This window comes from Vipera ursinii (genome assembly GCF_947247035.1).
Source record: "Vipera ursinii genome assembly, chromosome: 2".
NCBI classification, from domain to species: Eukaryota; Metazoa; Chordata; class Lepidosauria; order Squamata; family Viperidae; genus Vipera; species Vipera ursinii.
In genome coordinates this window covers 69,201,562-69,216,699 of record NC_139513.1, presented here as the reverse complement: position 1 = coordinate 69,216,699, position 15,138 = coordinate 69,201,562, and the positions used below count along the sequence as shown (strand labels likewise).

The 15,138-nt window shown below is 39.5% G+C and overlaps 1 protein-coding gene across 1 annotated transcript; it reads right to left on the bottom strand.

The window, feature by feature from the left end:
• Window positions 1–5,446: 5,446 nt before the first annotated feature.
• LOC310635710 (uncharacterized protein C3orf18 homolog) lies at window positions 5,447–14,143 on the bottom strand. The gene is made up of 5 exons (XM_083354927.1): window positions 14,024–14,143; window positions 10,798–11,217; window positions 9,634–9,659; window positions 9,214–9,343; window positions 5,447–6,500 (listed from the first exon to the last, which is right to left on the bottom strand). Exons 2-5 carry the CDS (start codon window positions 11,029–11,031, stop codon window positions 6,429–6,431), a joined length of 462 nt encoding a protein of 153 aa, XP_083211053.1. The 5' UTR covers window positions 11,032–11,217; window positions 14,024–14,143; the 3' UTR covers window positions 5,447–6,428.
• Between the last annotated feature and the right edge of the window lie 995 nt (window positions 14,144–15,138).

Below are 15,138 nucleotides of genomic sequence, written 5' to 3'. Positions count from 1 at the left end.
TTGTTTCTTTAAACATCTGCACCTGTGAATGATTTACATGCACCATTTTATGCATCTTGCAGCTGAAGTTAAGCAGATTGATGCTTTTATTTTTAAAACGGGAATGCTTTATCAGCATTCACATCTCAAGTTATTCAGCTCAGCCAGAACTGAAGCCCTAACATCTGAAGAACCCTGGACATTCTTCTGAAGTTGAACACTTTGAAATACATGTGGCAGAAAGCAGTTAAGATAAGTGACTTTAAATATTCAAAAGATAACTGACTACAATAATGCGAGAGACACTGAGACCTGTTTCATCTGAGGATTGAAGGCTGCTTTTGATAACTGATCCTTAGATATTAAAAAAAAGATTATGCCTTGGGAAGTATTCTTTGATTTTATTATTAATAAACCTGTATCTCCAATAGCACCTTTTGGTTCCCAGTTCTCTTCAACTTTTTACTTTGCCACAAATGGTAATAAACAAGTGAGGATAGACTCGTGTTTGCATATAACAGCCAAGCTTTAAATGAGTTAACCATTAAAAGCATCATGTCGTAGTTTATTCCATCTATCCTTGGCTTAAACAATCAGAACCCCAAATGTTTGATGGAACCCAAAGTCCAACAACTGTATACTGTAAGGCGCTAGATGAGGAAGGCTTATAAAATGTGAATGAGGAGCACAATGAGGAAACTGAAACTGACAGAAAAGGTTGCAAGTCAAGTCCTACTATTCAAAATTGTAAACTGCTGTTATATCACCAAGACAAGGCTCTTGGCAAGTGGAATCGTATGTTCTTTGTATTCTTAGCAACCTACTTGTCCTGATGGAACTACTTGTCCTGATGGAACAACAACAACAACAACAACAAAAACAACAACAACAACAACAACAACAACAATAATAATAATAATAATAATAATAATAATAATAATAATAATAATATTAATAATATTATTAATAATATGTTACAGGTCATGTAGTCCAACCCCCTGCTCAGGCAGGAACCCCTATACCATTTCAGACAAATGGTTGTTCAGTCTCTTCTTAAAAACTTCCAGTGTTGGAGCATTCAGAACTTCTGGAAGCAGATTGTTCCACTGATTAATTGTTCTGTCAGGAAATTTCTCCTTAGTTCTAGGTTGCTTCTTTCTTTTATTAGTTTCCTTCCATTGCTTCTTGTCCTGTCTTCAGGCGCTTTGGAGAATAGCTTGACTCCCTCTTCTTTGTGGTAGCCCCTGAGATATTGGAACACTGTTACCATGTCCCCCCTCGTCCTTCTCTTCATTAAACTAGACATACCCAATTCCAACAACCGTTCCTTATATGTTTTAGCCTCCAGACCTCTGATCATCTTTGTTGCCCTTCTCTGTACTTTTTCTAGAGTCTCAACATCTCTTTTACATCGTGGTGACCAAAACTGGATGCAGTATTCCATGTGTGGCCTTACCAAGGCATTGTAAAGTGATATTAACACTTCATGTGATCTTGATTCTATCCCTCTGTTAATGCAGCCTAGCACTGTGTTGGGTTTTTGGCAACTGCAGCACACTGCTGGCTCATATTTAAGTGATTGTCCACTAGGACTCCGATATCCCTCGCACAGTTGCTACTATTGAGCAAGTTACCACCTATACTATACCTGTACATTTGGTTTTTCTTGCCTAAATGTTGAACCTTTCTTTTTTCACCATTGAATTTCATGTTGTTATTCCACCTGGTATGATTAATATTTTTATACCAAAGTGAATTGTTCTAGTTTCTCTCTCCCAGGAAGCAATGGAATTAGGAAACGATCCCAACGAATTGTTGCTTGTTGTTGCCTACAGGGATCAGAATCTTTCTCACTTTTAGGGTGAAAATAAAATTGTGTATTGACTTCCAGATGCTGCTGCACAACAGTCCTTATTGACCATGCTGATTAGAACTGATGGGATTAGTACAGGGGTCCCCAACCCCTGGTCTGTGGACCAGTACTGGGCCATGGCATGCCAGCAATCAGTCTGCACAAACAAGCAAAGCCCCATCTGTGGGATGCAGGCAGCACACAAAACCACACACTCTCCGGTCCATGGAAAAACCTTTCTCCACAGAACCGCTCACTGGTGCCCAAAAGATTGGGGAACTCTGGATGTGCCTTTCTGCTAGCTTATGACATTCTGCTGCATGAAAAGACAATTATGCCCCAGACAAAACAATTGTGCCCTCTTCCTGAGTGAAAGTTTGTAGGATCAACCAAAGTGAAGGGGGTCCAATAAAATTCTTGATTTCACGTAAATATTTTAATAACATTTCAAATACAAGAACATATTGTAACAGTTATCAGAGTACATGTTAGAAAGAGCTATTGCATTAGAATACTGTGGTAGAACTCTTAACAAATCTCTGCATTCCTCTCTTAGTCATTCGTGATACAACACAATCAGAGAGGCTGCAACACAGAAGGGAAGAGCCCTTTCTCTACTCATATTCATTCATACAGACTTACTGAAACATACAAAAATAATCTGTGGACCAAAGTGCAGGCTTGTAGCAAATACTCAGTAAATTAATCATTCAGTCTCTACGATTTAAAGTGTCCAGGAACTGAAGGATTTCCATTAATGGCACTTCATTGAACATCTCATTGCATTTACAAAATGTATTTTCCAGTTTTGTTTTTTGCATCTTTTGCATTGCTAATGATAGCGATTGAAAGAGAGACAATGCTGCCACTGAGAAACAGAAACCTAGAAGAAAATAAACCTGATATTATTTAGCAGTGGCAGCATTGCAAAGCACAGTGCAGCCTCTGGCAACCTGGAGCACATCAATTATTTTGGGGCAGAAACTCCCACAATTTCCAGGGAGTTGCATTTCCACCATATCTGACAGCTGCAAGTTTAGAGATGGCTGGCATAGCTACTGCCTATAAAGAAACTGGCCAAAAGTTTCATGTGCGATTACCAGCAGCCAACTAATTGGAATGCAAACTAGAAGGTCTCAAACAGCAGAATCTAGCGCAGGTAGGTATGGGGGACCAGCAACTGCACAGTAGTCATTGGAACAAAATTACTTTATCGCTGCCCAAAGTAAGGACTTTGATATACCATACTTTTTATTTTTTTTTACCAGCAGCTTCTCTAACAGGGTTAAGGAATCTCCCCAGACATTTACTGAAATGCTCGTCAGCCCAAGCCAATGGCCAGGGACAAAGGGAAATAGAATCTGCTAATGTCTAGAAGCCCACAATTTCCTCAGGCATTTTCTGAAGAATTGCTCAAAGACTGGGCTCTGGCTTATTGATTTGAGCTGTAGAAACTGAATTACTGTCAATTGATGATTGTAGATTCATCTGGGTCCTTTGGAGTCATATGATTTATTTTATTTTTTTTAAGAATGAGCAGTTGTGGGATGAAAGGAATTGTTAATCATATCTGTGTGATTGCTCTTAAAGAACTCCTTTTGGCTAAGGAAGGTTTTATCACAATCTCCTTCTTATGTGTGATCACTTTCTTTCAAGAGGCGGCGGTATGGGGGAGGAGGAGGAGCTAACTTGGTTAAGAGGTATATTTTGTGGAGTTAATCACTGTATTAACACAGCCATCCACATGTACGGTATAATAAACTTCTATGTAATTGCTCTATGTTTGCAGAGAAAATCACTTCTGTCAAAATACATCCACAGGGGGGAAAAATAGGTGACAGGACAGCAATAGCCCTGATATATATATAGATACCCGCACCACATATATCATGCCATTAACTCATTGGTATGACAGCCAAAAGTTATGCATACATCATACAGATCTGCTCTTATGTGATTTAGTTTCCCACACAATTCAGGAAAGAACTGGATTGAGAAGCATTTTTAAAATGTTTCTTTTGAAAAGAGATGGCAGATAGTATACTATCTTGAGAACACTGAAAGGAACAGCCAGCAAAACATACAGAGACACATAGACATATCACTGCGTGAACTCCCATTAGTATTTATCTGCACTTTCTTCTGCCTTGATTAACAGCAGACAAACGTAAGCATTCTGCCAGCATGTTGTGGTTGAGTTCCAAAATCTGCTGGAAAGGGTGTGAGTGCCCACAAGCACTCTTGGTCCCGTTTTTTCATTTGCCTCTTGCAGCTGGAACCCATTATTGTGGCCTGTTATCCTTACTGATTCTTCACCAGGTGGTTTCTTTTAGCGACTGCCAAAGGAAATGGCTTTATATCACGCATGCACCCCTGCCCGGGCTCTGAAGGATGGGACACGCCAAAACATCCGTGGTCTGATTCTTTGCAAGGAGGAGAGGGGAATGAGCTCCCCCCCCTCTCCTTTTCACTGAAGCTACAATGAACATGCATAGATATTTAACATTAGTTTTCACAGCAGTAACGGTTAACAGGGTGGGGAAGTTGACTTGCTAGATCTGAAATTTTGTATTTTCTTTGTATTTTTCTTGAACACCTAATTAGGCTGAAACTGTTAACCCAGCCTTCCAATTTTTCACCAGGAACTATGTTTTCTACAGTGATTTCTTGTGTGCCCTAGCTTTATTATTATTTTTTTCCTCTTTCCCTTTATGGTAGTGGCTCTTTTGTTTGCCTTCCTGGACAAAGCAATAGAAAGACACAAGACACGTAAACATAAATATAAGAGGGGGGGGTTCAGAAACAAGCAGAGTCACTGTCATGCTGCCAAGCAAAATAGAGCACAGAGGCTGGCTGCTCTTGCAGATTACTGAGGATCTGTGCCATCACTGGTGTGAGATAGATGTAAATAAAACTATTTCCAAACTGTTTTTGCTAATCTGTTAAAAAAAAATGCAAAGCTTTCTTTAACACGGGCCTTTGCTTAGGACAGGTTTCTTGGCATCTGCTCAATTATCACTTCCAAGCCTTTCTTCCTTGCACCCAATTCCCAACAGCCTCTGCCTCCCATTTCCAAACTGGAAGAAAACAAACTCCAAATTCTGTGCCCAAATCTCTTGTAAATTGTACGCTGCCCAGAGTCATTTGTTGAGCTGGGCAGCTACTGAACTCAAATGAAATAAATAAATAAATAAATAAATATTCATTTTTAAATGACAAGAAGAAAATAAAATTAGCTTAATAAATAGATAACTAAGCACTTCACCCAGCTGCAAATGCTATAAGCAAAATAAATAATCTTCACCGTAGGGGTGGTATCCCAGTTTATCTAATGAACAAATAAGCTAAGTAAGCAGATGCATTTTCCCCTTAAATTGTAAAATAAGTTTATTTCCTCCATTTAGAACTGCTCTTCTTGCCAAGGTTAAAGTGTTGAGACTTTCCCATGGATTTCAATTGAATTATTAGCCCATTCAATATGGAGATATGGGGATCTCTGATTATTTAATATAAGCAAGAACATGCATATAACACTATTTTTCCAAATACAGGTGACTCAAAAAATTAGAATATCGTGCAAAAGTTCATTTATTTCAGTAATGCAACTTAAAAGGGGAAACTAATATATGAGATAGACTCATTACATGCAAAGCAAGATAGTTCAAGCCGTGAGCTGTACGCCATAATCATCACAATTATGACAAAGCATGGCTTGAACTATCTTGCTTTGCATGTAATGAGTCTATCTCATATATTAGTTTCCCCTTTTAAGTTGCATTACTGAAATAAATGAACTTTTGCACGATATTCTAATTTTTCGAGTTTCACCTGTATGATTTCATATTTTTTTCCATTTCATTTCATTTCAGCCAAAGATGGCTGAAGTAAATCATCTCAGGATTTACAAGTTAGCTTCATTGTTCTTATTTCTAAGATTCTCCCCCTGTAGTAAGAATTAGTGTTAGAAGAGGTGATCCTTATGCCCTGTGAAGTTTACCTGCCTCCATAAGACACAGAGATTACTACTAGCAATGCCTTCATTGCAGGTTAGCCCTCCTCAAAGAACCAGGTAGTAGAACACTTTACATTGTAGAAATCTAATGGAAAGACAATGGCTAACTTATGATTATACTGAAGAGCAGCTTTTACTGCACCAGAACATGAGATGGGATGACATAGATTTATGTTGACAACTTCATACATTCCAGGTTCCTAGGAGTTAAACCAACAGGATCATATTTTGGGTCTACTGCACAGTATGTACTAGGTATATCTGCAGTCTCAAACTCTAGATACCTTTATCAATATCTCAAGGAAGGAAGGCCTTAGGAATTGATGCTATATTTCCCAAGCCTGTTACTATATTCACTCTAATCAATGTATCTATAAATAACCTCTCATCTTCTATCATACGTTACTTGGTCCCTCAACATTGCCAATCAAACTCTGCAACATGGGGCAGTTTCTTGGCAACAGGAGCTCTGCCAGTCTTGGTTCTTGGCCTTTTTCCCCCAGCAAGAATTGATAGTCACTACCCACAGTAGCTTGCTAACTGGCTGGTGTCCTCTTTCTGTATCTCATGTAGGGGAAGCGTTCTTCATGCATTGATGGCATTCGCAACATCTGTGAACACAAGACGACTGGGTCTCTGGAGTACACCTTGATTTGCCTACAACAAAAACAAAGCAGAAAAATGGAGAGGGGAAAAGAAATGTATGAATATTTTATCTTCATATGATTCTCCCAAGATTGCAAAGTATTGCACAATAAATATGCCACTATTGGATTAACAATAATAAAAATCCTATTGATAGAAGTATATATTTTATAGATGCATTTTAGCATGATGTACATTTCTCAAGTTATGACTTGTTCAGCAACTGTTCAGTTATAGCAATGCTAAATGAAAAGGATTTGCACAGGTCTGCTCTGTAACACCTGCCCACAGCACTCGCCCACCCACCCACCCACCTCCACCCATGGCACCCACCCAGGCACTAACTCATCCCCGCAGCATCCACCTGTCCTATCCACCCACCCACTTGTTAACTCCTACCTGCCGGCCAGCTTGTCTGGGATTGCTGCTCCTTCCCACATTGTGGTCATGTGAGGTCCTTGCTTAATGATCCTCATAGTCCTAGGATTATGATGGCAACTCGGATTGCCAGGATTGTAAGAGCTAAACAGTGTGGCTGTATGATGTCATACTTAACGACCACATCACTTAGATAGAAATTCCAGTCCCAATTGCCATTGTAATCCGAGGACCACCTGTAGTAATAAAAAAACAACTTGAAATTCATCTTTCACTCCCTTAGCAAAAAGGAATCATTCTAACAGCTGTCAAGAAGTTAGGTTGGCCATAATGCTTAACAAAGTCAATCTGAGACTTAGTTATGCTGTATTGGCACAACATGCCCATCTTGGTTAATTGTAGAGGTATTATGTGGAGCCAGTTTATTGATTACTGCATATTCATCTGAATCAGTAAATATTTCTGTAAATAAAGCTCTAAATTCATAGCTTTGGAGCTTTGGAACAGAGGATAAGGAAGAGAGGGAAAGCAAGAATATTACATAGAGATTTCCAGAAAACCTATCTAAACTATAGTATGACTCTCCATAGAGAAGGTCCTAGGATCTGGTAACTCTGATATTTGTACTATATTATATATTATAATAAACTATAATCTATTTCTTAATAAGGTAGCAGCTCTGTCCTCTTACCCCATTCTTCTTTTAGGTTACTAATAGGAACCAGACTTAATCCCTTTATATCACAACAGCATTTCACATGAAATAAGAGGGAACAGGTATTTTTGACTCCAAGACTTTTCAAGCTAACCTTTTGTTAGAAAGTGTAATCCTACAGTATTTGCTCTGCTGGACCACCAAGGAATCTATGGCCCTCCAGATGTTGTAGATCTTCAACTCTTAGCTTCTCATAGCTTGGTCACAGCAGAGAGATCTCCTGGAAGTTGGAGTTGAGCAACATCTGGAGGTTTCATCATACATGTTTTAATGGAAATTAACTGAGCTTCTAACTTTCCATTTCTGTCAGAATTAGGCAGTAAATTCTCTAAATGTTCTGGCCCCAAACAGCTCTAGTATACCCAAATCTTCCAAGGGTATCCACCCTTCAAAATATAACCTCTGTGTGTAATAAGTAGGACAGGAAAATAGATCTACTGACTGTAAGAAGTTCCTTCCAATACAAACGTCGGTTTGAGTTTTGTTAGTGAGAGATCAATTCTCCTCCAGATTCTCTTACTGTATTTCATATTTTAGTTTAGAAAAAAATCTAATTCTAAAACTGGCAATATGAGAACAGCTGTAGCTTCAAGTCCAGGAGACAGAATCTCAACATCATCTAGTCTATATTATCCTCTCAAACTAGTCTTCCAGATGTATAGGTTTTCAACTCTCATAATTTCAGCCTGGTGGGAATGGTTCAGTGCTCATACCAGCAGGGATTTATGAAAGCTAAAATTCAATATAACTGATAACACAATACTGCACAATTTTTTTCCAGGCTGAGGGCCATGCTTGTTCTTTGAATAATTTGTCAGGAGCTGAATTTGAAAAGTGAATGGAAGGAAGGTTCAGAAAAAAAAATTCAAATCTAATTTGATTTATGTTTGAACAATTACAACCAAATATATGGCTACTCTCCAGTCATAGGTTTACTAATTGTCTCTTTCTAGCATATTCCAAATTACAATTTGATCATAAATAAAACCTTAGAAAGACCACACCTGGAATACAGCATCCAGTTTTTAGCACATTATAAAAAGATGTTGAGACTTTGGAAAAAGTACAAAAAAGATCAACTAGGATGATTAAAGGCCTGGAGTCTAAAACATATGAAGAACAGTTGCAGGAACTGGGTATGGCTAGACTAGAGAAAAGAAGGACAAGGGGTGGCATGATAGCAGTATTCCAGTGTTTTGAGGGGCTGCCACAAAGAAGAGGGGGGTCACCTTACTTTCCAAAGCACCAGAAGGCAAGACAAGAAACAATGGATGGAAACTAATCAAGGAGAGATGCAACCTGGAATTAAGGAGAAACTTCCTAACAGTGAGAACAATTAACCAGTGGCATAGCTTGCCTTCAGCAATTGTGAGTGCTTCATCACTGGAGGTTTTTAATGAGAGACTGGACAGCCACTTGTCTCAAATTGTATAGAGTCTCCTGCTTGAACAAGGGGTTGGACGAGAATAATAATAATAATAATAATTTTATTTATATACCGCCCTTCTCCCGAAGATCTCTAAGGTCCCTTCCAGATCTCTTTTGATTGTTTTGGGCCACACACAAATCTCAGGATTTGAGAGTAGGAGAAATTGCCTCAGAGGTTCCGTTGATAGGGAGAAAAAGTATTACCTTGCTTTGGGCAGCCTGAACAGAAGCAGCATCTCTGCCATGCTCTAGCAGTTCTTGCTCCAGCTCATCCTGTTCTTCTGCAGGATCAAAATTGTACATGGGCATGAGCTGATGTCGTAACTTTTCCAATCTACTCAGGAAATAGAGAGAGAGAGAGAGTTCCACTCCATGAAGCATCAAACGAAGAGAAAATTTAAACTTTCCAGGCATTACTCAGTAACTATTTAGGAACCAAATCTCCTGAGCAAAGAACAAATATCAATGCAAATCAATGCATTGTTACTTTTAAAGTTGGGAAAAGAAAAACAGTCTTTTTTTCAAATGTGTTTCAAATGTGAAGATTTTGGAGGGAGCTTTCTAGAAAACAAAAACTAACAAGAGATAAACAAACTGATTAATTCATATGTACTGAACACTTACCGTTTCCTCTTCCGAATATACAAAACCTAGAGGGGAAAAATTAGAAAAATATGATTGCTGTAAGCATTATTTTCCAGCAGGATCTTTTGCATTAAATAATGGTAATGTGTACTTGAAAAAGGGAGAAGTTGTATAGTTGTATAAGGGTCAGACCAGCTTTGGGTCTCACGTGCCCTTAGCCATGGGAGTTCATGGGTTAACTTTGAGTCAATCACTGTCTCTCAATCCTCCTGAAAAGGTTGTGGGGGGGGGGGGGGAAAAGTAAGAGGAACAAAGATTATGTTGCTTTTTGCTCTTGAACAGAAAGGCAGAATATAAAAGTAACAAGTAAATGCATGTGCGCAAATTTATGAAAAAAGCAATAAGGTTTGGGAAAACATGAATTGTTAGATTTATAACACCCTTCCTATACAAAAGTTCAAGATGGTATTCCCTCCTGCTCTTCATTCCTACAACAGCAACTTTGTAAAATAGGCTGGGCTGAAAACAGAATTGACTGGCCAAAGTCACCCAGTGGGCCTCTGTGTGGACAAGGGACTTGAACTTGGGTCTTGCCCACACTTAATAGATTTGGCTTGCTTTAATGTAATTAATTTGGGGTGTAATCTTGTATGGTGGACTTACACACTGGGAAGGATGTTACTGTCACCCAGTTCTTACTCTTAATGAGAGGAAAGGGATTATTTGAGATCTTAGCATAATTATATTCATTCTACTGAATAGCCAAAATCATTTAAGGTAATTTTACTGCCTTTCCAAATAGGCTTTCTCACCATGGTTACAAACTAAAATGATAGCAATCTAAAACAACTGATGAAAACAGCTGCATTGAATCACTGGCACCTACAAATTAAGACTATAAAATGAATCAAACCAGAGGGATACAATCCAGCATACTGTCTCTTAAAATGGAGCCACCACAAGAAAGTCTCTGTCTCTTTTCACAGATTTTATTGACAGGGGCATGAGCAGGGCCCACCTCGTCAGTCCCGAGTAGGAGAAAACAGATGCAAGCAAGTTTTTAAATAATCTGTACATCTGTTTACAACTATATCTGTTTGTTAAATCATGTACTAGTTTAACAATTTTTTGTAGCCTTATGCTCAAGAGGTCAATTGGTATAAAATTTGGTAGTGACATTCCCAAACATAGTCCCAGTCTTACCACTGCTACTGCCAATCCAATAACAGTAATGATGCCAAACGATAATAGCATGGTCTCCATGACTGGGCCATTGCTGACCACATCTGGAATTTTGGTGCTGATAAAGCTGCTGGGTTCAGGTGTCATTGCAACAGTTTCTGATCCAGTTTCATCAACAGTTGTCCCATGGTCTGCTTCAGGCCTGGTAGTGCCACTGAGGTACAGATTGCTTACAGTACGTGTTCTGTAATTCATCTTGAACCAGAGTGCTTTATTACTTTTTGGTTTGTTTGTTTGTTTGTTTGTTTGAATGATGGTTTCAACCAGAATGTTCTTCTCTTTCAGCTATGAACTCATCATTTCTCTTCTGTCAAGATGGGAAAGTTTTTTCTCTTATTATCTTTAATGGCTCGTCTAAAATGAAGTCGTGTTAACTAATGCCTAGGCATAGAAAGAGAGAGAGAGAGAGAGAGAGAGAAGGGATAATTTGCCTCCCAAGTTATCTTAGTAAACATTTCTGTACCCACACCACAGATGCAAACATTTCTGTATCCACATCACAGATGCAAACCTCAGGAGAAGACTTTTTCCCTAAAGTCAAGCAAATTTATTCCTGACCAAGATGAAAATTGAACTGAGGACTTCCTAACCACAACACTAACAATGTAATTCCATTCTTCTGTTCAAAAGTCCTGCTGAGTTGATCTTTTCCATCCTCCTTTGCTGGACCAATGGATACTCTCCTCTTTCTAAATAAATTTCATTGGAGGGTTCAGTTTAATGCCAAGATTCGCACTAATATTACAGTGTCATGATCCTGTGCTCAACCAATAAGTAATAACTATAAAAACAAATGATGACAATGGTGATGACATTCCCATCCTACTTTATTATTAATTATATTTCACTCTTCCTCCAAGATGTTTAGAAGAACAAAGCATCCTCACTCCTGAATTTTAATTTGACCACCCTGTGAAGCAGGACCTGCAAAAAGAAAGAAAACTGCTCTAAGGTCTGTTGGGATTGTTGATGAGTGGGGATTTCAAGTTTCAAATGATCAAAGGGCTAAGAATCAGAGAAGAGACAGTAAAGAAATAAAGTGATCTATTATTGATATACGTCTTTTTGTCTGCAAGCAAGAACAGATTAATTTTTAGGAATACTATAAGTCTGTGAAAATGTGTTGGACCTTGAGGGATAGGAGGCAGAGTAGGAACTAGGCAACAGATAAGAAGCAGCTGAGCCCACAGAAGGAATGGGACTTGGATGGTGAAAACAAGGGGGAAGAGATGTATTTTTAAACTTGCAAGATTCTGCCACTGTACCTTATAATAAGGGTAGCGTTAGTACTCATGGTTGGTGTTTCTTGTTGGTTCTTCTTCTTGGACTATTTCTAAGGGCTGACATATGCAGTGTATTTCTTTGAGTTGGAGTTAAAAGAAGCTCTGAAGACTTTTAATATTTCCATTATGTCCTATCAGTGCATTTACAGTTATTCAAACCAAGCCAATCACTCACCGAGGAAAATATTTAACCTGCTAGGATTATCTGTATTTATAAGGTTGCTAGTGTTTACAGGATATGACCGGGTTACTGTGTAGGCTGCAGCGTGATTAGGGTCAGGGAAAGGGAAACAAAGGATATGTAACTGGATTTATTTATTACATTATTCTATTGCCCTGTTACAGATTCTGTTTATTTGTTGGATTTTTAATAATTTAAATTTTATTTTTATCTATTAATGCTATCAATATAGACAAGGATAATACTCCAGAGAGTCCAAATGACCAGCACTGTAGCCTTCCTCCATGACATCCAATTTAAATGCCATTTTATTGTTAGGGTGATTAATTAGACGTATATGTATGGTTTTAAATGCTCACTGTATTTTATTTTTAAAAATAGGAAAATGGAACTCATGCAAAGGAGGCCTTTTTAAGGATCAAGACAGCAAAAGCAAGTTGAACAACAGAACATCCCAGTGTATTTCTTTATCTACCAATGGAAAGCTACTTTCTTTGATTTGATCTAAGCATTATTTTGCCAGCATGTGATGATATCATGGATGATACTGTAGCCTTGGTTACATTTTATATTTATTTCTTCATATTTATTATCTAAACATTGTCATTCCCATGTTGTCACTGTAGCTGTCAACCATTCACAGAACTTTCAACCATGATCGCAACATCTCTTCTCACAAAAGTCAGTGCTACTTCAAACTCTGCAACCATTGTACAGATAAGATTAGAGCTTCTTAGCCGTCACTTATAAGCTCTGACTTTGGTGTACCTTTATTTTAACTAAAGATCCACAAAATTAATTCAACTTAGGCACTTTAATCCTAAAAAAATGGTAAACTGTAAAACAAAGAGCAATTTGGACAATTGTCTTAGCTAGTTTTTCCCAACATGCAATCCCTCTGTGGCTCAAAGATGCCAAAAACTGATCATGACCAAGTTTATATCTTTCTCTTGCTAGCCAGATTAGTTTTGTTGCAGGCAGACTGGATAAGAGTACGGTAATTAAAAAGAACAGTCCAATTTAATCCCTAAAGTACTGCTGAACATGAGGATTCTTTGGCTGCTTAGACTTCCCCACCCAAGGAAAAGGAATTTTCCATATTGTAATGCCTGCAGAGGGAAGCAGTCTCTTCTTTCCCAGGGCAGGAGGAAAAGAAACTTGGAATGGACTGGGGGGGGGGAACAGCCCCAGAGTAGAATGTAGGGGATTGCTCTCCCATTATTGCTCCTGCTCCCTTTGACTTGCTCTCTTCCCACCCATGCCTTCAACTCCTTGCTAGGTGTGCCTTGCCTGTCGCAAGTTCAGCCCTGGGCATCAGCACCTACTGAGATGATGCCTAGGTGTGGAGGAATTAAGCCCTGCCCTTGTCCCAGGGGTCCACCTCAGATCCAGAAAATACCTCCAGGCCAAGATCGCTGCAACACAGGGAAGAGAGTAACCCTTCTTCCCACAGCAACCCCTCACTCGTTGTTTTTGGAGCCTTCGGAAAGAGACAGCCTGCCTCACTTCCCGCCTATAACTTAAGGAGTGACATTGACTACTAGGTCAAGTGAGGAGGATGGGTTGTGTGGGTGCGTATCCCGGGGAGTGGAAGACTCTGGCCCGGCCCTCTTTCACTAAAGCAGGCTTTCAATGGCCGTCCGAAGGGACAGCTGTAATCGGATTGTTTTGCTGGAGGCTGGGCTGCCTCGGGTATCTACCGCTTTGCTGCAATTCGGATTACCTGCATCGGAGAGGAATGAATAGCTGCCAGGGTGCTAGCCCGGTCTTACGTGCCATTGTGCTTTCCAAGATGCTACAAGCAGCCTCACCGCGTTTCTGCCGCTGCCCCTCTTAATCTCCTGCTTTGATCTCTCCTTTCCCCAGGATTGGCTAACACAAGACAGCGCTTTGGTTAAGGATTGGGCCGGTTGACATGTCACTCAGAAAGAGGAGGATGGCTGCTGCAAGCTCCGAAGTCCGGGACTGCAAAATGAGATTTATGTGGTCCAGGCTTGCTCTTAGCCGAAGGAGCGTCGCGCGCTCGGCCAGGTGAAAGTGATACTTTGGGACGTGCACGATCTTATAGGGATTATGGTTCACTCCCCAGGATTCCCTTCTTGTGCCTTCTTTGTGGAATCCACCCACCATCCTGCACGAAGAGACGATGATTTTTACTACCTTTTGGAAATCGGTCGTCTACATATGTTCAAGGTGTGGAACATATATGTACTTCATCAAATAGCTCGTGTGATGGACGTGGGAAAAGCATTGCTGCTCCCTCCCCCAGCCCCGTCCCCGCATTTTTGCAAGTGGCAATCACTTAATAAGAAATTTCTACTTTGATGAAGTTTCCTTTCGGGATTACAATGAAAGTCATTAAAAATTGTTTTGAAACAAGGTAATCCTAGTCCACACATAAAATTTACCAGGATGCTATCTGATCAAGCCGTGGATTGAGAATGCATATTGCCAAGCCATGGTTTGCTTATTTATGCTTTGCTAAATAAGAGGCTGGGATCACATTTATCTCTAGCGTGCTTAACAATGATTTACTAGGGGGAAAAATGGTTTTAGTTTCCTCTGAACTCAGCCAAACAAATTACAGAATAGTTTAGGGCTGGAAATAGATATGTGATGGGGCCACTTCTGTACTGTATTACTGCCAAGAAAATTGCCGATTAAGTCTACAAGACTCAAGCTCGATACAAAGGTGGAGTCAGTTTTTCGTAATTCTGAACTTCTTTAGCAGAAGTACCTCCGGTTTCCACGCGGCGTCTCCCTTGTCTCGTTCAACGCGCTCTGAAATGGATGGAGGCAGTTTAGAAGGTGGAACTTTGGCTCGCTAGGAACTTCAGT

Bases quoted from the DNA above. Each gene is read 5' to 3' on its own strand.
- LOC310635710 (XM_083354927.1), bottom strand. From the start codon at position 11,031: ATGAATTACAGAACACGTACTGTAAGCAATCTGTACCTCAGTGGCACT. The intron at 9,344-9,633 runs GTAAGTGTTCAG...TTTCCTGAGTAG, and splicing joins TATATTCGGAAGAGGAAACG to ATTGGAAAAGTTACGACATC. The intron at 6,501-9,213 runs GTAATACTTTTT...TTTTTGTTGTAG, and splicing joins TTCAGGCTGCCCAAAGCAAG to GCAAATCAAGGTGTACTCCA.